Source organism: Tetrao urogallus (assembly GCF_951394365.1).
Source record: "Tetrao urogallus genome assembly, chromosome: Z".
Taxonomy (NCBI): domain Eukaryota; kingdom Metazoa; phylum Chordata; class Aves; order Galliformes; family Phasianidae; genus Tetrao; species Tetrao urogallus.
Window position 1 is genome coordinate 37,871,891 of NC_136816.1, and position 24,618 is coordinate 37,896,508.

A 24,618-nucleotide genomic window follows, 5' to 3' on the forward strand; every position below is an offset into this window, starting at 1 on the left:
AGGAGAATATGTTTATACGGTAGATTTATTATCTTAACATCTTTTTGCAGTGACCTCCAATTTAGATAAAATACCTGAAACATTTATAATCTGTGTGGGTTTTTTGTAACTAAAGGAAAAATGCTTTGTTATATCTGGAGCAGCTGTGAATATTACATTGAGAACATAGAATTGGCTGCTAAACTCTTCTGTCAGGTAAGTAAAAGTAATTAAAGCTGATTCGGGGTGTGAATCTCTGTCAAATCTGTTATTGGATAAGTAAAGCTGCTTGTTTGTCTTTGGGGCAATAAATCCACTAACTTCTGAAATGTTAGTTCTTTGAGGCTTTCTCTCTTTTTAATATTAAACCTTTCTTTGTAAATGCTGTTACTATTATTTGTTTCACATTTGCATTTATCATTTTCATAAAGAAACAGAAGTTATTGTAAAGAGTTTAATTCAGATTGTAAAGATATTAATATAGAATTAATAGGTGTTTCTATGCTTGAATGTGTTAAATCTTTAGCTTTACAATTAGCTACCTGAAGATTGCTACATCAGAGGCACAGGGGCAGAAGCTTCATTTTCTGCAGGTTCAGTGTAAGTAATTCTCAAGAAAGATATTTTGTATTTGGAAATCAGTTCTCTTTATTTCTTTTAGCTCCATAATCTGCTTAATGTCCACTGCTCTATTTCATTTTGCTTCCTCAGAGAATTCCTAAATGTAGACCACATTCCTTGCACAGGAAGTCCTCTTCAGTTCTCAGAAAGACTTTCTTTCCATCAGCAGGATTCTTGGCAAAAGTAAATAAATGAATAAACGAATGAATATAAAAATTGCAGTAATATCTTTTTGCTAAATAATAGTTCATCATCAAAACAGTTGGACTTGAATATTTTCAGTGGGTTCAGAAAAAAAATATTTTCCTAGTTCTGTTTTATGCCATAGTTACATCTCTGAATGTAGATTAGCTCTATGATTTTAGAATTACAGAGAAACCACGTTGAAGAAAGTCTTTTAACAATATGATTTAAATTTTGTACTTTTAATTTTTGATTCTCTTTCCTACGTTCAGAAATATGCACCATAATCAGAGGATATATGTAAGACCCACAGTACCATTGTCTTTTCGCTGGCATATTGTTCTGCTAGATCTCCGAAAAGCAGCTGATATATACATCTTTCTTGGATGCTTTTTCTGCTTTCAATGAAAACTGTAAGCATTTAACATCCAGTTTTGTACTTCTGCAATTAGCAATGCAGTTTGGAATGCCAGAATAAGGACATAGAACTATGAGAGAGTATCCAAAGAACTACTGTGAATATGATGAAAAATCTAGCGGCAGAATACATAAGAAGCAGCTGAAGTCCCTTGGTTTGTCCAGCCCAGCACAGAGGAGACTGAGGGGAGGCTTCAGGGTGGCCTACAGCTTTTCATGAGGGGAATGGAGGGGCAGAGCTGGTCTCTGCTCTCTCGTGAGAGCTACAGGACCCAAGGGAGCAGCATGAAGCTGTGTCAGGGGAAGGTCAAGTTGGGTGCTAGGAAAGTTCTTCACCAGAAGATGATGGGCATGGGACAGGCTTCTTAGAGATGTATTCACAGCACCAAGTTGCTGGAGATCAGGGAGTGTTTGGACAACACTCCCAGGTATGGGCACTGAATTTTAGGTGGCCTGTGTGGAGCCAGGACTTTGACTCAGTGATCCTTGTGGGTCTTTCGACCTTGAGATATTCTATGTTTCTTTCATGTGATAAGATACCTACCTTGGTGGATGAGGTAAGAGCAGTGAATGTTGCCTGCCTTTACTTCAGTAAGGTATTTGACAATGTATCTCATCACATCCTGATAAATAAGCTGACTTAGTATGGATCAGATAAGAGGGCAGTGAGGTGCATTGAAAACCAGCTGAATGGCCAGACCTGGAAGGCTGTGGTCACTTTTCCCAAAGTACAGTAGCGTTAAACATGTCATGAGCCTAAACCCAGAGAAAGAGTGCATCCTCAGCGTATTTGCAGATCATACAGAATGGGAGGAACGGCTGGCAGATTCCACACTGCCATTCAGAGGAACTTTGGCAGATTGAAGAAATGAGCAGACAGGACCACCCTGACAGTCAAAAAAGGGGGTGATACAAAATTTTGCCACTGATAAGGAGTAACCCCATACATTAGTACACACTGGGGACCATTCACCCAGAAGGGGGCTCAGCAGAAGGGACCATGGGAATTCTATTGAACACCAAATGAACACAAGCTAACAGCCATCAGAGCTATAACAAGCAGAGCACTGTCAGCAGACAGAGGCACCCCTTCACCTCTGTACAGCACTGGTGAGACACACCCAGAGCGCTTTGTCTAGTGCTGAGATTCCAAATACAGGATAGATATGGACATACCAGCATGAGCCCAGCAAAGGGCCATGAGGATGAAGTATCTCTTCTACAAGGGAGGCTAAGAGAACTGTGGCTGTTCAACCTGGAAAACAGACGGCTCGGTGGATGTTATCAGTGTGTATAAATACCCGATCAGAGGAACTGAAGAAGAGGGTGGCAGATTCCTCTTAGGAAAGCCCAAAGGCAGGACAAGAGGTAGTGACACCAACTATGAAATTCCTTCTGAACACAAGGAATTAATTTCTACTGTGTGGGTAATCAACCCTGGTGCAGGTTTCAATGGGACCCTATGGAATCTCTGTCTGGTGAGACAAGGAAACTGACAGGACACAGCCCTGGGCAACCTGCTATGGCTGACCCTTTTTAAGCATATGGTAGACCTAAGGAAGTCCTTTCTAACCTCAGTTGTTCTGTGAGTCTATCATTCTGAGTAGTGTCTGGAAAAGGAGGATACAGCACTCTTGCCTAACCAATATGTAATGTGCATGTATTCATGTTACTTTTTTCTGAAGATGAAGTTTAGCCAGTAATTTATCTAGGGAATAATAATAGAGGTATATATAAGGACCTGGTCTGCTGGTGAGAAAGAGGGAAGAGGAAAAGAGGGAAAAAGAAGATACATTCTCAGTTCATTTTTTGTTTTTTCTGCACATGATCATCCCTGGTTCTCGCTAACATGACACACATTTCAGCAAATTAAAGATATTCCACAAGTTCACATGAACCTGTACATACTAAACAATTTCTGGATTTTAGTATTGAAATGAGATAGTGTTATTTTATATGGCACTTAACATATATTCATAAATAATCATGCATACAAACATATTAAGTCACTTAGAACTGTAATTAGTAATTTTCAAGTCCTGGCAACCAGCAAATTTCAATTGGAATATACCGTTTGGCCTACTTGGCCTTAATAACATTTTCAAAGAAGGGGCAGCATGTGCTTTTTAATCTATTTCTCGATGGCTAGTAGTAAATAAATGAATATGAGTTTGGTGGGTATGATAAATTAATATGCACACTGACAACTTATAAACACAGCATTGCTTAGGGAATTAATATATGAATATACACAAGCAATTACATGTTTTAAATGATTTATTTCATTTCCTGAATAATATACCACTGAAGTGGAAACTGAAACAAAAGAGAATACAAATAAAAATATTATATCAACTTTTTACTGAACTTATTAAATGGAGGCCCTCTTAATGAGGAAATTAATGAATGAAGCAGCTCATTATGGATAAGCATTCCTTGTGGTCGTTAAGAATTTGTCACCATAGACCCGTCATAGTCAGTTTAATTATGATTAATGTCTTATCTTGAATTCCATCTCCATTCATATCTGAGAAATAAATGAAAACCCTATTATATGATCAAAGTTCATAAAAAAGGGTGAGCTGCTGATGCCCTAATATTTTATTCATCTTCACAGTCATATTTATCATTTTTATAAGAATGAAAAGCAATATTATAACATTTTTGAAAGTATATTAAATACATACAACCTCTTGCTCTTCCTAGAACCAGGATTTGCGTTCAACATTAAACGTATTAACAGCTTTTTCAGATACAGTTGCCACTATTTGATGTCAATTTGAATATAGAGAACGACGATTTTGGTCTCTAAATTTCACTCAAGGACTTGCTAAACTGCATAATTTAAACTGTTTCTATTTATCCAAAGCTCTCATAAACACCAGTGCAAATTGTACATGAGCTGTAATCAATGTTTAGTCTGTTACTTGTGTTGTTTTTACTCTGTATATGTATGTGAGGTGAATATGGAGAGTGTATTTTAATAAATTTTTATTTCCAAAGGCCTTTCAGGCATCAATAGTCCATGTTTCCCATTATTTGCATTATGTTTGATCTATTAAATCTTGTCCATACTAATAGATTAATCAGAAATAGTGCAAACACTGTGTTGGGTTGTGTTGTTCTGGTTACCTTAATATTATGAACTCAATCCCTTATTTTCTTAATGACAAAAAAAAAAATAAAATAAAAATCAGGCTGCCAGTCCATATTTCCTTTAATTTTTTTTTTTATTTTTTATTTTTTTTATTTTTTTTTTTTAGTACCTAGACTAATTTCAGGCAAATCTCTGTCTTGGCATAGTAACAGAGATGTCAGAAGTATGAAATCTGTTCAGTATTCATGATGATTCATAACTGAGTAAACTATTGAGCTTCTGATTAGGTGGAGGTTTGGGGACCATAGGGTGGAAATTTACTGTGCCCCAAAATTACTGTGTTTCCAGTGTTCACAGATAACTTTATCTCACTCTTACTAAAGAAATTATTTTGTCATTTCTAAGAAAAAGACCACGGCAAAATATGATATTTCTTAAATAATTTAATATGAACTTTGTTAAAGTAGGGGTATTTCCTGATCAATGTTTCCATAAATGCCAATTTTGTAACACGGTAGTGCACTTATTTATTTTCTTCCACTGCACTAATGGCATGCTCCAGAAATTAATCAGTGTTATGCAGTCTGGGTATGGTAGACCTCGTCCTCTCTAGCTGCAGGACAGGAGTTAAGCAGATCTTCAGGAGTAGAGGAGAATGTTGCTAAGTGAGAGAACAAAATTTTTAGAAGAGAGGACTATATTCCACCCTGTTTCTTTTTCTCTGTATCCTCTGAGGTGATGCTGAGCTAAAGTACTAAACCAGCTTTGTCACTGATGGCCATTCTTTAATGGTTCCTGATACTAGAGATACTTCCATATTTAAACTGTAATTGAATTGATATCAGAAGAGAAGATATGGGGTAATTTGGAAACACTAACAGATTTTTCATCTAACTCTCATCCATATCAACATAAGCTAGCAGTTTTATGAGCATAAAATCGCAGTATTTTAGACCCCTTGAAAGAGCCAGACTCTACTTGTAAGGAGAAGTAAATGTGTAATTTCGTTTTCCTGTAATTTCTAAACGTTCCGAAAAATTGTTACCGAAATGAAAATAACGAATGGGTAGAATCACATCACGTCATTCACTTTAACAATAATGACTTTTTGAAGTCAGTATTTTAAAAAGTTGCATTATTTATCTAACTGAAATCTGCTTTATCTTAATTAGTCTATACAGGTGAACTTAAACTTCAGTTTCAAGCTGTTATGCTGTTCTTCATGATTTTTTGTCTTCTTTGACAACACCAAAATGTTATGAGTTCTGTTCAACTAGAACAAATATATGAGTCAAGGAAGAAAAAAATCCTAAAATCTAATGAGATCCTGGAATACATCCTTTCCTATGTATTTTTTCCATAAAAATTAAGAATTTCTATTTTCCTCACCCTTTGAAGTCAATCTGATCTCACTTCAAATCCCAAGAATAACCAGAGACAAATTTACCTCATCATTGCATAAGCCTGTGAAGTTAATATAAATAGCCTAAGTGAAGGATTTGAAAGCCCACGTTTTAATTACGATTTCCCATAGGTATTTGGGGTCATATGTTTAAGAGTGTGTGATGTTCTTAAAAGCTATGTCTTTCAGCAGTCTCCACTACTGACTTCATGAGTCTGCCCTTTAGAAAAGCACCCTCTATCATATTTATGATGTTGTCTTACTTAAAATGGATACTAATCCAAGTCTACCCAAGGTTTAACTGTACTCCTATGACTGTTACAGCACTGAACCCCACGGGGACAGAGTGGGTTTGAGCAGCAACTTCTGTGCTGCACTGATACCTCACTTCCAGATCACAGTGAAGTCTTGGCACTCTTTCCCTCTGTATTTCCAATTCTCCAATTCTCTTTCTCTTTCTATGGCTCTTTCTCTATTCTTGTTCTTGTCCCCTACTTCATCTTTAGTGTCTGCATGGTGTTGTCACTGACTGCTCAAAGAAGTTTAAACTCTTTTTAAATTCTCTACATATTTTTCTCATTCCACTGAGAGTTACCACACTTCAAACCTCTCATAGCTTGCTGTTTTCTTGTGTTGTTCTCACTTGCTTTAATTCTGGCAATGTTCACAAGCACTTCTTTTTGTCAGGTTTCTCCTCCTATTCTCAAATGCATCCCCTTGTGCACATGATTCAAGCTGCCTGTCACAACCTGTAAGAACTACTTTATTCACGTTGCCTTTAAAACTCACTTCAGCTATTTGGCTTATTGTGACTTTTAAATAAATTTTGATTATGTATTTTAAAAAATAATTCAGATATTTTTATTTGTATGTGTATAAATGGTACGCAATTTGCCTATTGTTATTCCCTTTCTGATCCCTTTCCTTAGACAATAGGCTCCTCACATCAAGGTTGTATTGAATACACTGCAAGCGTTATACATACCAATGCTGGAATTATTTTAATGTCAAAGTAACAATTATATAACTGTATCCCCACGACTTTACTTTTCTGGAAATATGAAAAACATGGAGTTTTTTTTTTCCTTCTTTTTGTTGGTTAATTCATGTAAGTTTCATTCTGAAGACCCTTTCTGAGTAAGTGGATAGGAAAATAAGAAATAACAGAATGCAAAGGGAGGCTGCACAGTTACAGCCACTAAGGGAGATTTTACTGTACTGCCAAAAATAGGAGTGACAGTTCCTGTACGCCTCACTAGTTTACACAAGTTAGGTGATTTTTTTACCTTATGAATAAATAAAACAAACTGCATCCTTACCTTTCAGTCCTCTCTCAGGCAGGATCACTGTTTTTCTGTTCCATGTTTGCTTGGGCTGTGACTAATTTCTGCCTTGCTCTTGTTTTGCACTGACACCTCTCTACAGATTTCTGTGAACACAGAAAGAAAAGGAGAGAGAACTGAGTATTACTAGATACAGGTATATCATTATTAATTAAATTTACACAGGAATAATTTCACAGAAGAATGTAAGTGCCTGGGTCACGTGCATTCAGGTTTTAGGTGTTCAGGGTCCCAGTAGAGGGGACATTAAAGTCTCTTCAAGGAGAAGCTTGACATTGCCAATGATAACTGAGGGTGAGGACCCAGTCCTTTATTCAATAGCTGGAGGTGATGTGCCTCCTGGTGCCTAGCAACACTCACTGAGGTCATGTAAAACCTAATTCAGTTGCCGCGTAAGGCCAGTGAGAGTGAAATCCTCATTTTTCTAGAGCGTACTCTACAGTGCCATAGTCGGCAAGAGAAGACTCACTGGCTGTCTAATTCCCTGTTAGCTATGAACTAGAGCAGACACCTGCAGCGGTGCAGCAGAGCACTCAGTACCAGTCTTTGCCATTTTTAAAGGCTGTGCCTTTTCCACTGTGAGCTTAGGGACCAAAACCCGAAACGTCTCCATTTTAGGCAAAAGATTTCCAAACACAGGTATTGTTAAAATCTCCAGGTAGGGAGAGCAAGTGGCAGGAGCAGAAGACTTTGGTGAAGATGACATATTCAACCATTAAGTGAGAAAGAAGGTAGCAGTCCTGTGGAGGCACTAGCAGCTCTCAATTGCACTGCTACAGGGAGAAATCAGAAGCGGTGCACTTTTCTGCCAATCCACCCCTTTTCCTGAGCTGCCACCCCATGCATGACAGACAAGGATCCTGTGCCATGCTGACACAGTCCCTAACCAACAGCACTGCAGGGGTTGCAGCGTGACAGTGTGCCATGGTTTTATGATTTTTGGTTATCGGTATTCCACATCATAACGTCATGTAGTGCGCTGGGAGTTAAGGTGTTAATTCTCAAGTTCCGGGTGCCTGTCTGGAAGAGAAGAAGAACCACATTCCCCAGGGGGCTGGGCGGTCAGAGAGGAGATAGAACTCCTGGCAAGGTCACCTGACGCGCTCTTCTTCATCTGCTCTTTTTTGTCTCCCTGCTGCTCAGCTGGACTGTGCATCTCACTGCAGTGTTACGGTGAGGCCTATCCACCTTTCGGACATTCTCTCTCATTATATTTGATTTATTAGCTTCAACTCCAATTATATTGTATTACAGTGTGTTATCTTGCATTCCGATACTGTATTCAGTAAATTAGTTTGTTTCTCCTCAGATCGTTGCCGCTATTTTTAATTATTCTGGGGTCCCCTGTTTCCCTTTTCTGGAGGCGTGGATTTTGCAAAATCCCTCGGCCCCGCTGGTCGCAAAACTGGGCCGGACCAGCCCGTAAACCACTGACACGGTGCCTGCAGAGCTGTTGGTTTTGCTGCTTGACCATGTTACCTTATCTCATCAATTACATACCCTAGTAATTACAAATAAATAATCTATTTATTACAAATAAATAATCTACATACAATGTTTCTATTTTCATATCAGGATCCTGGGTAGTTGAATGAATCAGAACAGTGCCGCTGCTAATGTTTTCCTACACCAGTGCATATGCAGTAACTCTACTCCTCATTGAGTGTCTAGCCTATTTTGATATGCTTGGTCTCCATGAGACTATATGACAGATGTGCAGAGCATAGCAACAATTCTGCATTTTTTTTTTTAGAACTGACAGATCTACAATTTTTACCCAAATGGGAGACAGATCAAACTGCTGGTGAAATAATCAGGGTTTTGTTTTTGATTTCTGTGAAATAATAGTAGAGCTTTGACATGGCTTTGTCTTGAGTTTTATTTATTCTATTATGAGGAATTTTAAGAAATATCTCTGTTCCAGAAGTCATAGAATGACTGATACAGATTGTCACAGATGGGCCAGTGCTCCAATCTAGACTTCCTTGCATCTAGAAAACACGACGGTAAAAGAACTGCAGATATTGCCATGAACAGAATGTTGTGTTGTATTAGAGAGCCATTCCTCAGTTTTACGCAGAATTTCTTTAGCTTCCTTCATTGTTCAATATTTGTTTTATGATCATCAGGAAGGTTATTGTAGAAGCCAAGTAATGTTTCTCATGGGAATGTAGTCAGTACCATAACCCGCTAATAAATGTGAATTAGAGTATAGCTTGTTTTAACCTCTCACTGGAAAGCATGAAAAAAGAAAAAACCCAGAGAATATATCTCTTGAAATAAACTTTAATTGCTGTAAAAAGGACTGTAAAAGGAGAAATAATATGTAATTGAAAGAGCTTATGAATAACTTTTATTTGTGCTGGTAACATAAAATATATGTCAAGCAGTGGAAAGAAAAAATTATAACAGAAAGATTTCCTGCTTCAAGCTAATTAATTGACAGTGTAGAATTTAGACTGAATAGCACTTAAAAGCGTGATAAAAAGAGAGTTTGGGTACAGTAATGGAGAGCAGTGATAGTAGAAAGATTATAGATATCTCAGTAATTAGTGTAATTTTAAGTCTTTTCTCAAGTTATTGATAATAAACACACAATACATCATATATTTTATTTTGAGAGAAAGAAAGTTTCATGTTCGTGGCTGTGAAGAATGAATTTGAACCTTTCTATTTAATACTTATAAAAGGCAAAAGAAAAATTTGTGTGTTGGGGCAAGACAGAGTTCAGTCTTGCATGGCTCAAGTTAAGTTAGCAGTATTTGGCTTTGTATACTCTGTGCAGTGCTAAGGCAATAGGCAAAATGGAATGTTTAGTCTTGTATTGTCTTTTGAGAAAAGAGAAAGACCAAATTGCTCCTCTTTCTGTTGATGCCATTGCTCGAGAAGCATGAAGATTCTCAAATCAGTAGGATAGAAATGTTATACTTCTGAGTAATCCCATTTTCTTTTAGTGAATCCATTCCATTATGAGATGAAAAGACTTCTGTGTGTTACTTTCACCTTAACAGGCTGTTGTACATTATGGTTTTTGTTTCTGCAGCACACTTCCACTTCCATCCACACTTCACCCACAAGAAAACTCACGCACACATGCGCACAGAATTATTTTTTCCTTTATGAGAAGTCTATAAGTTTGGTGGACCAAAATGGTACAAAATTCTTACATTAAAAAAAAAAAAAATCATTAGAAAATAATATGCATGGTGTGCTTGTATATAATTTAGGGTTGGTTGTTTCTTAAAAACTGAATTTTGACTCTGCAATACAAGGTATGCAGAAACAACGTCCCACAGTCCTTCATGTAGGCTTCAAAAAGCTTTTCATCCCATTGTCTATGGTTAAGGAAACATAACTCCTGATAGAGCTATTGCTCCAACACTGGTTCAGTGAAAGCAGTTGTCAGTGGTGCCTATCCATAAGGTCAATCCCTGTTAGTAAAACTCTTGCTGTATTTATGAGAGGGGGTTTTTATGAGAGTTGTTTATCTTTATTCATTTTATTCTCACAAAACAGTCTCCATGCTACAAAGCAATCTTCCACCAGACTATAGAAATTTAAGGTATTTTAACTGCAGTTCTTCTTTTTATTGAAGGCATACACAAAGCACTGTGTTCATATTTGCCTCTTGTCTCCCGTAATTTACCTGATTGTTTGCTGTTAGAGGGGGTGTATTATGAATACTCATTCCACAGGGCAAGTGAAAAAGAGTCTCTTGTAAGTTCAGTAGTGCCACTGGGAATACATTTGACCCCACACCTCCAGTCCTGACATTGTTTAACCATATCCCACAACTAGTGAATTTCAATTATTTGTTCAGAAGAGCCATTCATAATTGCCTGGTGTAAGCCTGCCTTTAGGATGCAAAGCAGAAAACAATGAAAATGCTACACAGACAAATTAGAACAGCAGCACTTAAACGTATAAATTAACTGGGCCTCTTTTCACAGCTTTCTCTTTCTATTCTGAGAGGCCTCAGTCTGGTGACATCAAAGACAGGATTACGTGAAAAGATAAAAACTTGATCTAATATCCATGTTTGAAGTCAGGAAAGTCCTCTTCTCTTGAAGCCAAAGTAACCCTCCTTATAGCACAATGAGCAAGGGTCCAGGTGCAGGGGGGGAAGGTTTAGGCAAGGCGCTGGGGATATCTCAGACGCCAAGGAGTTGTACATTTAGCCATAATCTTCCCAAATGTGCTGAAGGATTGTATGTAGACTTTGGAAGCCCTGCCCTGCCAATTAATATGTTAAATCTTTCTTTTAAGTGTAGAATGTTATTACTCATGTGGCTGGATTGGCTTTTAATGAGAGTTTAACCTGTTTCACCCACTTACAGGGAAATCTACATAATGACATGTGTGGAAGGAAGAATGGAATACATTGTCATCTAAGAGTATACTACAATCACAGCTTATTAGCTTCCACATACACAATACTTCCAATACACTTACTGCAATGTGGGACAAAATGATGGATTTACATTTGTTTCTCTCAGTGAGGAAGTCTTCCTCCATTCAAATGTTATCTCATACGAAACAGTCTGCTCTGAGTCTCTAAAAATTGTCTGCAAAATGCAGATTTATGTCTTCTGAAGATGTACAGCCTCATGCAAGAAGACTCTTATTTTAATATACACACCTCAGAATACATGCCCTTAGTGATTCTTTCTCTTAAAAGAGTGAAACATCCATTGGGGCCTAGACATTCCCCAGCAAGTCAAAAGAAGTGCTTCTATTCAACTTATAATGTATGTCAGTTTCTAGAAGAAGATTTTATAAACATCAGGTACTAGTGAGAATGTTTGCCATTTGTAATGTCTATGATTCTGTGCCATCTATAATTCTAATATACAATTTTCTTTTTCCTGGATTTTCAGCCGGTGATTCTTTTTCACTGGCAGAAAAGTTAGAGAGATATCAGTGTATCAAATCACAACTACAGGCCATCAAATGGAACAATGCTTGTAAAAAAAGAAGGAATTAAAATGCCACAATCTGATATTCCTCTCAGTCTCAATTCTTGTCTTGAACAAATTGCAATAATTTTATCATGCTTAATTCTACTCCAGAGGTGAGAGAAAATTTCTCAGCAGATTATTTGCAATGACTTTGAAAAAATATATGTATTAAAAAAATATTACTACTGCTTATGTACCTTTAAATTATATGCTTCCAGGAAAAAAAAAAAAAAAAAAAAAAAAAAAAAAATTAACAGAAATATTGGGGAAAAATATTGTTCCCTTATTCTGGATTATGACTACAAATTGAATGGCCTTTAAGATCGTTTTATTTTTTCTCCTACTGAGTCCCAGTCATTAATTACATCCTGCCTTTTCTCTATTGTAAAAGGTTTAGAATTGGATATTCTGTTGAATGGAAAGCTTTAATACTACAAGCTTCATGGAAGAATCATCAGGACCATCTTTGGTAAATTAATTTGTGGCAGACAGGGCTGTTTTGAGTGCTTCTTCTTGATGTACAACACAAAAATCAGTGCTTGTCTTATAGGCAGGTAGGATATTAATTAGATTTCACTGGATTCTTAAACCATTAGAATATGTATTTTATAATGGTCTTACTGCTGAGACGGAGTGTTTATGCCAAGCTGACCTTACAGATGTTTTTTTCTTTTTTCCAGTCTAGCTTTCAGGCAGCAGAGTGATGCTAAAATGATTGGAAAACTACAAAGAGAAGTTTTCATTACTTGTTGGTGGTGGGGAGGCCCTCATAGAAGATTTTCAAGATGTTAAAGGGGGAGCAACTTTAATCCTGCAAGAGGCCCTCGAGGCTTCTTTTGGCATTTGCAGCTCTGGGTGGTCCAGCTGAATCCTTTGTGGTCATTAGGGTCCCCCTAAGCATTTTGATGACAATGCAATTTGTGAAAATTCTTGGAGTGAGGGCCTGCTGGAGTATTTAACAAGCTCTCAGCATCCTCTATGGCCTCTGTGCTGCTTTCATGCTCCCATCATGCTGTATTTTGACTGTATTTTGTGCACTGAAATCTTCTCTACCAGATACCAGAGCAGGAAAGGTTTGCTAAGCAATTTTATAATAAATGAGATTTGGCTGTTGGACAGCCCAGAAGAACTGGATAGTGCCAGTGCTAGAGTTGAAATCAGTTGCCTGATTGGTTTGGTGAAAAGCAACAAAAAAATGACATCATCCCTTTATCCACGGGACAAGACACAGACATCTGCCAGCATCAGGACCTCCAGGCACAATATTACAGTTCTTCCAGGGAGCTGGAGCTTCATGGCCCTTGGAAATGGATAATGCTAATTGGAAACCACAAAGTTCAAAGAAGTGAGGAAAACTGATTACCAGGCTTATATTAGTTTAAATAAATAAATAAATAAATAAATAAACAAACAAAGGAAATATTTGGGTCATACGAGGCTCAAAGAAAAATAGGAAATTTGTCTGCATTCAGACAGTCTCTGAGGCAGTGCTGGGCCCAAACCTTATTTTCAGAAGAGTACAAATGGATTTTCCTACTGTTCTCCAAGTACAGTTGCCAGAAACACCACAGAGTTTTATCAGCGCCATGCTTCATTCCACAATCCTTCAGTTGTTCTCATCTGCACATTCCTGGGATTTAAAAGAAAGTTAACAAAATGACACATTCTTCCTACAAAAGAGAAGAGGAGCTTGCTAGAAAGCTTTCAACCAATACATGTGAGATTTAAATACAGACTCTAAAGCTGCTACCAGAAACCTATGCAAAGTTAGGTTTCCTTTATTTCTGCTCACCTTTAAAATAAAACTATAGTGCCTCTTCTCTTGTATTTATCTTGTATTCTCTTGTATTTAATGCCAAATGTTGGATTTTGGCATTAAAAAAAACACTTGGCATTAAAAAAAAGATCTAATTTCTTTAGTGAGTAGACTGAAAAAATACACTTCATATCTTCCTTATAAGTTCACAAGAAGTGAAAATGTTACAGATGTGTTTTATTTTGACTTCTCCCTTTGCTATGACGATGACTTTCTTTGAGGAGATTCAGCACTGTTTTCATCATTTGGCCTGGTGGTCTTGAAAGTGAAGTGTTTCTATAAGCACCACATCAGTACTGAAAAGTTTGGGAACCCTTAAAGAACTCTCTGAATGTCCTTGCTGTACTGAGTAAAAGTAATAGAATCCTTGCCTTTTGTTATATCCACCAGAAAGGTTTGAATAGAAACTGTGTCAATCCACTTTTCCTTCCAGCTTTTCTGTGTCTACTGAGGGAATTATCACCTGGATATCAACATCCCGGTTATTTATTCAATAACGATTTAAAATCAAAGAAATTTTGATTGTAAAAACATCTTCATCTGCCGCAATAATTAGTTCTTTCAGTCATCTTCAATGTGCCCTTGTTAATTTATATTGAGTAAAAGTCATTGAATATCCCTTGCATATTTAAGAGAGTCCAGAGTTTACTTTTGCATAGGTTGTGAATTTTTCTGCTCAATTCTACTTCCTTTTGCATGTCATCGGCAAATGTTGTATAGAACTTTCAAATCAACCTTCCAAAGTTTTGAGATTGAAGTTAGCATTCCACCAAGCCCTGGCGATCTTGGAAACATTCTCCATAAAATTACATTCTTGCACTAGAGTCTCTGTGCAACTTTGAGGATTTTAGATCTTGTGGTGTTCTTTCAACTGACAGAGTTGTTACAAAATTCTAACTGAAGGAAAGGTGAATCTATTTAAAGAAAATCTGTTTACCAGTCTTACAGCATTTTTAGTAATACTTATCTATAAGGAAATGTATCTCTTATGCAACTAAGATGTTCTCTTGTGTAGGATGAAATGGATTTGTTTCAGCCTACATAGGTATAGTTTTCTCGACATTAGTTATTTCCATGTAAAGCAATGGAAAGTGTACAAGACAGTTTGTTTTTCTTCTCTGGATCCCGTGAATGTAAATTATTCTATAATGTTAAAAGTTAATGAAAAGGCATACAATGATCCTATGAGATCTCTGGGTATTAGATCACCAGGATGAAAAGTTTTCTCATTCAAAAAAAGTCAATTTGCCTCCAAGAGAAGGTAGTGCAAACTGAGAAGAGGCTTTGCAACTGTCCTGTACACCAAAATATTTGTGTTAGAAGGATATGCCTTTACCAAGGAGAAGCCTTTCAATAGTGGTCAATCCCTTTCTGTCTTCTGCCATGAATACAAAAAATATCCCCACTCCCCACTTCTAGAAATTACACAAGAACTGATAGTAGGCACTGCATGCTTCTCTGATGGCTGCAAATCACTGTAGTAATGTGGTCCTACTCTTATTTGTGGCCAAAAAAATAGGGGAAGCTCTAGGCAGTATTTTTAACTTTCAGCAAACTGGGAGAACATGATTGAGTTCAGCAGCTTCCTGAGTCCTGGCTCATGGGGAATGTGTGTTTGTGATGCTTCCTAGGCATAAGACAGAAAACTAAATCTGTTGACAGAAAGCTAAAATTCCCCGTAAAAATTATTCTCACTATGAAGAAGACATAAATTATGGTCAGCTGAAGACTGTCATAACCTCTGCTAAGGCAGTGATCCTTCACAGCAAAAGAGAATTGGTTGCAAAATTTTGCTCAGAATGTAGGAAGAATTCGCTATCAAAGTGGAAGATCATGAATTGTAGGGTAGATACTTTTGAATTTGACACCACAGAGATGAACTTGTGGTCAAAAATGAATAAAATTCTGTGCAGTAAAGAAAAAATTACTGTGCAGGGAAAGAAGAAATGGGGATGATAAAAAGAGTACCCGAAGTATGATAAAGATAATAGAACCCATAAGACCTTTCATTTTCCTTCTTGGCCTTTGTATTCCTGTACACTCACTGCATTTTCTACTCACCTCTTGCAAAAGAAATTCTTCTCAGTGGCTTATGTTTGGCAAACCACCTCAAAACTTTGTTACAAGACCCAAAATGCATGAATTTATGCGTCATGTTACTTGATTTCACACTATTTTGTTCTATAGCCAGACCCTTCTGTGAAGTTCTGGTCCTCCCCTTCTTATAATGAGAATTTAGTAGGCACCCTGCTAACAAACATTTTACGGAAGCTCTGTTCAATATTCAGTTTATCTCACAACATTTATTTTCACTAAAAATCAGTTACCAGAGAAGAGCATTCTGTGATGCCTTGTATTTGGTGAATACAAGTTGCATTTACTCCTCTTTAGATGTATATTTAGGCTTATATAGCAGTCTATTTGGTTTTCTTTCCTTCACAATTCCTTGTCCTTCTAAATAATTCAGCCTAATTGACTGATGTTTTCTTTGTGTTCTCCCTTCATCTCTTTCTGGAAGTCTGCATGTGAAATATACTGATGAAACAGAGATGCATGTTCAAAGCACGGAATACTAATTTTACTAATACTAATTTTACTAAATGTAAAATCTGGAGCAACATTCATTTTGCCTCCCAGTTCAAATGCGATTTTCAACTTAGTAATGCATTTGTTTGTTTGTGTGCTGCGCTGGAGCCGGTGAGTAAATTACAGCTTCTTCAGTTCTTAATTAGTGTATGACAGATAACAGTAAAGATAACAGAGGTTCTGTAAGGACCTCAGTTAATTCAACTTGTTTTCTGTTTTGCTGGTGTGATTTGTTTACCTTTATTTTGAAGACGTATTCCTTGTTCTTCTTGGTTATTTTTTGTTTGTTCATTTGTTTGTTTTTGGTCCTTATCTCTTCTGCAAACACTTGAAGAAGAAACCGTGCATTGATTCATTTTCCAGGCTTCATCCTAACAACCTCATCCAAGTCCAAAAAAAAGAAAAAAAAAAGTATTCTATGATAGCCTACCAACAATGTGCCATGTATTTTCTTTCAGGGTCAAGGGTACCAGGAATTATTTTCACAAGAAGCCAATAAAAATCAATTAACTAAACAAAATGTAAGCACTTAACAGTTGCAGATAGACATTTTATTAATCATAGGAAGTATCACAATAATTTTCACATTTTCTTGTGGTTTGAATTCATAACAACAACAGTAAAAAGCCCACAAGAGTCAAGAAAACTTAAATTTCAAGTCTTATAGAGGGTTGAAACCCAAATCACACACTCTACATAAAACAGTAGGTCAATAGTAAAACACAAGCGCAGAGTACAATCACATTACTAAATTCTCTCACGTTTTTCTCAGCAAACGATCATTTTCCAGTCACAGATCTATGGTGCAAGCAAATATTTTAGTACATAAAAAATACATTTTTCTATTTTCTTCCCGCACTTCTGTCCAGAATTAAACACTGATTGAGCTTTGGATTATTATGATGAAAGAAAGGCCTGATCCACACTGGGAGTTTGCTGTGTGTTGTGTACAGTTAGGAGACTCTTTTGCTAGTGTGAAGACTGACAGTAGATAAAAATGAAGAACCTTTATCAGTAAAATGACTGTTTGACTAATAATTTATTCACTGGTTAACAGTGGTGTTTGGCCAAAAAGACTACATTTTCTTGACATCAGGAAGCTGTGATTAATGGATAAAGGATATCACTTTTTTCTGCTTTTTCAGTTGACTGCTTTCAGCTCAGGCTCTGTATTCTTGGTCCCTGTGGTTGTTCCAAAGGCTGTCAATGTCTACCAATATGCAATAGTTATCTTTATGTATAGTATAACAAAAGTACCATGTAGTGCAGACTGACACCTTTCTCCTAGGTGCTTTGCTATGAAAACGTGGTGCTATTCCTCACTGAAAATGAGTGCCTCTCCCAGCGTAGATTAAGCATTCATAAAAGTCCAGAGAAATATTATAGAACTGCAGTACATCGTGGATATAAGATGCATTAAAACCTACATTTTAAAGCTCTGTGAAGCTCAACACTAGGGTCCTCTCATTTATCATGTGCCATAACTTGATCATTTTCTCCTCAAAGTAAACAGCTTTTTTTTTCACTAGCTCTGCAAGCAGAGAAAGAGATGTAGATTAAAGCAGTACACTGACACAGATGCCTCAGACATGCATAGTGCAGACATGACCAGTGTTACAGTACCAGGACACAGATATTCAAATCACAGAATCATAGAATATCCCCAGTTGGAAGGGATCCAGAAAGGATCATCACACCCAACTAAATATATATACGACTGTACACCCTTTCCTTCCACTCTGAAGACCCTTAGCCTGCTGAATACTACTTGTACAGAAGACATACCTTTGATTCTGTCTCCTGACAGCTATCTATCTGCTTTTAGGTGGAGGAAATTACCAAACTCCATAATGCACTCAACTTTACTTAGGACTTAAACAGGAACGTGATATTTTCTGTTATGATCTTCCTCATGACTTTTTAAACTTGTTTTTCTACATCTAGCAACTACTGAGACAATACTTTCTTAGACACTTCAACCACAACATCATAAGAATCCTAATTTCAGGACCTATTTTTATGTACATAAATCCCCATGCATATCGGTTTGCATATATCAAGAATGAGTTTCGCCTTCCATTTACTATCCTGCAACTCAGTGTAGAAGTCTTTCTGCAGCTCCAAATTTGCCAGCTCCCCTTTTTTGTTGGTCTGGATGACTTAAGATCATTAAAAATTTCCCTATCTTTTCCACATCTTCTACTTACAACAACTATGAGTTTTTGGGACACCCAACACCAATTCACGTGGTACTTCACTGTAAAAACTTGCCACTTTTTCCAATCCTTACTTTCCCATCCTCAGTCGCCATGTATTTTCCCCAGTGGCTGTTGGACTCTGCCTTTGTGGAAAAGACCTTGCATCTTACTTGGCATTTCACTGAGTTTACATTTATTCTTAAGTGATGGCACGACTCCTCTCCATCTGCCATCCTACATTTGATTGGCACTGGTAGGCGGAGGTGAATCTTTTTGTACTGAAGAGGTCTTGAACTTCCTTTTAGAAGGCTTGAGAAGTGCTCTAATAATTTGGCCTTCTTGTGTGGGCAGCAACAGTGACCATGTTGTACCAGAGAAAAAGGAGGACCATGGATTAATAACATATATTCAGGGTAGAGCTTTAGGCAGTTAAGATTTGGTAGTTAGCATATAAAAGTCTAAAATTATACCTAGTTTATCTAACTAAAGCTGTTTAATCTTACTGTGTGTTCAGAAAACTTGAATGTTTCCAGGATGTCCAGAAGCAAAGGTGGAAGATTGCTTTTCAAAACTGAGATTCTTATGAATTTTGAGCACTTAAAGGAACGAGTGTATCTTAAAACAGCCAAAAGGAAAAGAGAGATCCTGCAAATATCAGCAGACTTCCCAGATCAATTTCTGGCACAAAGGACTTCAGGACTCAATCAACAGAGCCTAGAATTCCTCAAATAATATTGGTAGTTACATTGCAGCAGGTGTCACTGAGCTCAGAATTCACTGATCAAAGAGACCGCAATATAGAAGACCATAAAACACTTCCATTCTAGAAGTCTTACTGCCTTTGCGTGGCTGTTCTTGACATGTGTGCCTTATGGACTGATAATACAGTGCCTTGTTAGGTATACCATATAGGAACAGTCTCTCATAAGTAGAAATACTCTTCATTATGTTAGCTAGCCACAATGAGTCAGAAATACGGGGAGGAGGATTAATTTCTTTTCTTAGGCCACTATTCTTCTAACAATTTCTCAGCTACCTTTGGCAGTCTAATGGTACCAGGACTAAGCTTGCTTGTCTTTCCTGCATCTGCTTCTTCGCATTACAGCCAACCCGTCTGCTCCCACCCAGGCTCGGATGCCTTTTCTGTACAGAGCACAGAAGTGCTTTACTCTGAAGGCAAGTCGTTTCTACATGTACTGTGATAGCAGACAGGCAGAAGTCTGTGGGTCTGTTTTCTTGTCAAGTAATAATCTTACCCTACTACAGTTGTGTGACCGTTTTGTTTTGTTTTGTTTTTGTCTGGAGGAAAGAGCGCTGTTTTATTTTCCTAGACTCCATACCCTCATCTGTTTTTGAGCAGCACTGGGATCGGTTTTGTTCGCATTTTAGGAGCACCGGTCGTCGATATTCAATGTCATAACAATACAAAGTCTGCGCTTGGAATCTTAAAAGCGAGAGATAATGTATAGACTATTTAGACTCACCTCCCGCTTGCCATCTGCTGCCGCCTGCACGAGAAACCCATTCGGATGGGCAGCGTGGCTCGGCGCATCGCCCCGCGCAGCGGCCCCCGTCGCCCCCCGCCCGCCGCCCGCCGCCGGACCCCGCTCTCCCCGGTGTGCCCCGCTGGGTCCTGCTGCCCGCCCGCCGCTTCCCAGATCATTCTCCTGCAGCTAAATAAAGTTTTCCCCTATTCAACTTAGCACATTGCCCAGAATCTTCCAGGCTCTCTAGAAGCGTCTCGTTTGTTCCTAGGGGGATCGCTGAGACTCGCGATCTGGTTTTCCCATCTCTCTCGCCCCTGACCCTTTCTCAGGGGAAATCTTCCTTCCTAGAGGCGCTTCGGAGCGCCGAGGGCGGTGGGACATACCTAAGCGTACCGAGCCATGCGAAATTAGTGCAACTCGTGATTTATTTGGGAAACTGCTTTCTTTATAAGCAACGACTTTTTTAGCAGCAGAAATACCGTCTCGGTTTTTCTTGCCTAAAATGGAAGACAGCGGGGTAAAGAAAACGTGGAACACTTTGTATTTATATATTTTTTTTTCCTTCATCATTTCTTTTGCTCGGTTTATCTGGCTGCAAAACTTCTGCGGCAATTGCCCTGACAATCCAACTTCCGAAAAGCCGTACGGACCTGTGACTCGTTAACAACATTAACGCGCAGCACTGCCTCGATAAACCGCAGCTGCATCACCAGTGGTGCTTTCCATCTCCGGGGGTGATTCTGAGCGGCCCCCACCGGCACCCTGCTATCTCCGCGGAACATCCGGAGCTAGCACTGAGCGCAGGGCTTTCCGGGATACACGTCTGCTTTTCCCAATGAGTTCCTGCGCTGGGGACCGGGAAGGATGAGCCCAACGCGGGGGAGGGAACTGCCACACAGGGGCTGCCGCGCGTGAGGCGGGGACGTCCTGGGCAGCGACTGAGATCCGAGCCCAGAGAAAGCCGCGGGCTCTGAGGGGGTTCCGTCTATTCCCTTCCGTATCTATCACCGAGGGAACGTTTGGGTCGTCTAATCTGTCTGGGGCGAAAGGAACGTGCGCTGCAAGCGCGCGTCCCTCACCCGGCGTAAAAGGCAAACACTGCGGTGAATAGCACCAGCAGAAGCAAATGGATAGGTGTGTTTAATGAGCACTGGGGTACAGCAGGGAGGGCAGCAGTCGCTACCAAAGTAGCCAGCACTCATCAGCCGCTCTCCGGATTCCGACCCTCCTGCTCGGCACGGACCTCGCTTCTGTCGGAAGATTGTTTTCACTAAAGTGCTTTTCCCGAAGAATTTTTCATTGTTTTCTTTTTCTCATTATTTCTTTTCCCACCCAAAAGGTTTTAGCGTTCACGCTCACGTGGAGGAAACGCCAAGCGGCACACACAGAACAGTGGTGTCCGTGAGCGGCGAGGGTTGATGAGACAAGCACACGCGAACTGTGAAACCAGCGGGGCTGGTTTCATTCTAAGGAGGATCGGGTACGGCCAGGGAGGTCGCACTGCTGTTCCTCCCCGGGAACGACCCTCACTGAGATGGAGTGTGGAAGAACACACTGAGATGAGGGGAAGAACGAGCAGCCGATAGCTAAAGGGGCCCTCCGACGTCAGCGCCGTTGTCATTTAAATCCCCACTAATTAATCGAGCAGCTCAGAGCTCACTCGTCAAACGGAGAGCACTTCGCTCCCCGCGGCCCCGCGGCGATACCCGCGTGTCGGCCGCCTCCCTCGGAACGAGACCCCCACGCCGCGGAGCGGGCACTGCTGGAGGCAGAGCTGGGGACGGAGCGGGGAAGGACAGAGCGCAGGGGCGGCTTCGCCCGTCCGCTGCTCCCGTCCCCCTGTCCGGCAGACCCCGAGTCCGTAGGGGAAACTCCGACAGGAGCTCCGGCCGCCCCGAATCCTTCCTGCGCGGCCCGACCCTGACTTTCCGCATCACCTCCCCGTCACTAAAGATATGCAACGACGATAAAAGCTCTTACCTGCGACCTGGCTCATACAAAGTCTGATTGCACACAACACAAACACAGACACCGCAGGGCGAGGGGCAATGGGCCCCGCGTGTTCCCCGCGTCTCCGTCCCGGGAGCCGCCGTGCCCCCGGCCCCGGCCCTTAGGAGTGAACCAGTACGGAGTGCAGAGAGCCCTTGCCCTCGGGGGCGGCGCCCGCCGCCTGCTCCAGGAGCGCGGCGGAGGCCGGGGAGGCTGCGGGGCAGAGCTGCGAGGCGGCGACCGTCAGCGTGGGCAGGGCGGGAGCCGGCTTGATGGGCACTGGCACTGCGGGCATGGTCTGCGCCGGCGGATGGCAGAGCGCCTTCATGGGCACCCCGAAGGGTCCGTAGTCGGGGGAGACGGGCACGCCGGACACGGGGTCCATCACCCCGACGTGGGGCCACACGGAGCCGACCACACCGCTGGGCACCGGGTAGCCCAGGTGGTGCATCACCGAGGCCAGCGGCAGCCCGCCGGCCTGCAGCACGCCCTTGTAATCTCTGCCGATGATGTTCTCGATGGCGAAGGGATGCTTGAAGCCCGAGGGCTGGCTGCCGCCGTAGGGCGAGAACTGCGGCAGCCTCCCCACGGCGGCGGCGGCGGCGGCGGCGGCCACGGCCGCGTCGGGGCCCGCCAGCCCCGGCACCTTGCCCGGGGGCGGCGGCGGCGGCGGCGGGTGCGGATGGAAGTAGTGAGCCATGTGCGGGCCCCCGGGCGCCGGCGGCTTCCCGGGACCTCCGCTCGCCGCGCCGCCCGCTCCACCGCTTCCGCCGCCGCCGCCGGGCAGGTGGTGCTCGGGCCGCAGGACCTTGAAGCGCTTGCGGCGGCGGAGGAAGCTGCCGTTCTCGAACATGTCCCCGCAGTCGGGGTGCAGCGCCCAGAAGCTGCCCTTGCCCGGCTGGTCGGGGCGGCGCGGGATCTTGATGAAACAGTCGTTGAAGGAGAGGTTGTGGCGGAGCGAGTTCTGCCAGCGCTGCGTGTGCTCCCGGTAGTAGGGGAAGCGCTCCATGATGAACTTGTAGATGTCGCTCAGGGGCAGCATCTTCTCGGCCGAGTGCTGGATGGCCATGGCCGTCAGCGAGATGTAGGAGTAGGGCGGCTTCTGGTCGCTGTACGAGCTCTTCCCCGGCCTGGGCATCGCCGCCCCGCAGCCGTTCTTTCCCGGCCGCTGGCCCCGGTGCCGCACGGCGGGATGGGGACACTGCGTCCGGCGCTGCCCTGTCCCGCCGCCGCCTCTACATCGTGGGAGTCGCCCGCACGGACCGCGCGCGACCGCGGCTGCTCCGCGAGATCAGCGCTCAGCTCCCTCGGGCGGCCTCGCCCCGTTCCCGGACCGCTGGGCCGTGGGGGAGCGGGTCTGGGGCTTTTCCTGGCCCTTGCGGGTGTCCCCCTTCTGCTCCGGGAGGCCGCCGGCTCGCTCGGGCGTCACCGCTGCCCTCTCGCACTCTCCGCTGGAGTCGTTGCCCCGCACGCACCGAGGGCTAGGGAATACGAAATGACCTCGGGTCTCTGCAGAGACGGGAGGAAAGAACTCAGAACGCCCCTCTCACCGCTCAGTCCGGCGTCCCCAGAAAAAGTTTGCGGCAGAGGCGAGCGCTGACGGCGGCGGGAGGGAGGCGAGCGGGGCGGCCGCGGCCGCTGCTGTGTCGGGGCTGCGCGCGGAGCGCGGTTTTGTAATGCTGCCCGAGCCGGGAGACCCCCGCGGCTCCTGCTCTCTCTCTATCACATGACAGCGGCTCAGGGACTTGGCGTCTGGCGGAACGGGAGCGGGAAAAGGCTCCCCGGTCCCCTCTCACACTTCCTCAGCGGGGCGCAGGGGGGCGAGGAAATGCCACGCGAGGGCGAGATCCGCTTTCACAACACGGGGCTGGGAGGGGCGGCTCGAGCCGAGGGCTCCCCTCCTCTGCCCCCCGCAGCTCCTTTTCACCAGCTAACGCTCCGCACGGCCTCAGCTGCCCCCCTGAGCGACTCCGCAGCGCCGGGAAGGGGGAGAGGTGGAGGCCTCCCCCCGCCGCGGCGCATCCGAGGGGCGGGCGCTAAGGTGGCCTTTGGAACCACAGAAGCGGTGACCTTTCGTGGTAATTTTTGGGCATTCTGTTCATTGAGTTTAAGAGGCTATGGGAAGCCGAGCACAAACGGAGAGAAGCGCGCAGAAAACCCACGCGCTGCTCTCCAAATCGTTAATATCGGTTACCGGTGCCGACGCTTGCGGCCCGCGGGGAGCAGCGCCTGGGGCTGGCCGCTGCGTGCACTCCGTGCGGGCTGTCCGTTGAGAAGAAATCAGTGATCGGTGCGACAGTTCACACGCATCCTCCGGACCGAGCTGCAGCGGACAGCGAGAAACAGGGAAACGTGCTCTCCTCGCTGCCTCCAGAATTGGGAGGAACCCTGCCCAGCACAGGCAGCTGTCAAATGCTATAGGAGGTGTCGGCGTTAGCATGATTGCTCCGGCTTTTTTTGGGGGGGGGTCCAATAAATAAAAAAGCCAAAGGAGCCCTGCGAGGCGAGCCCCGCGTCCCGCTCGGCATCGACCCAAAAGGGC

At 42.3% G+C, this 24,618-nt stretch overlaps 1 protein-coding gene across 1 annotated transcript; it reads right to left on the minus strand.

The window, feature by feature from the left end:
• Nucleotides 1–22,197: 22,197 nt before the first annotated feature.
• Nucleotides 22,198–23,214, minus strand: FOXB2 (forkhead box B2; the record flags this gene model as incomplete). The annotated part of the gene is made up of 1 exon (XM_079548758.1): nt 22,198–23,214. The coding sequence occupies one exon, from the start codon at nt 23,212–23,214 to the stop codon at nt 22,198–22,200; it is 1,017 nt and encodes a 338-aa protein (XP_079404884.1).
• Between the last annotated feature and the right edge of the window lie 1,404 nt (nt 23,215–24,618).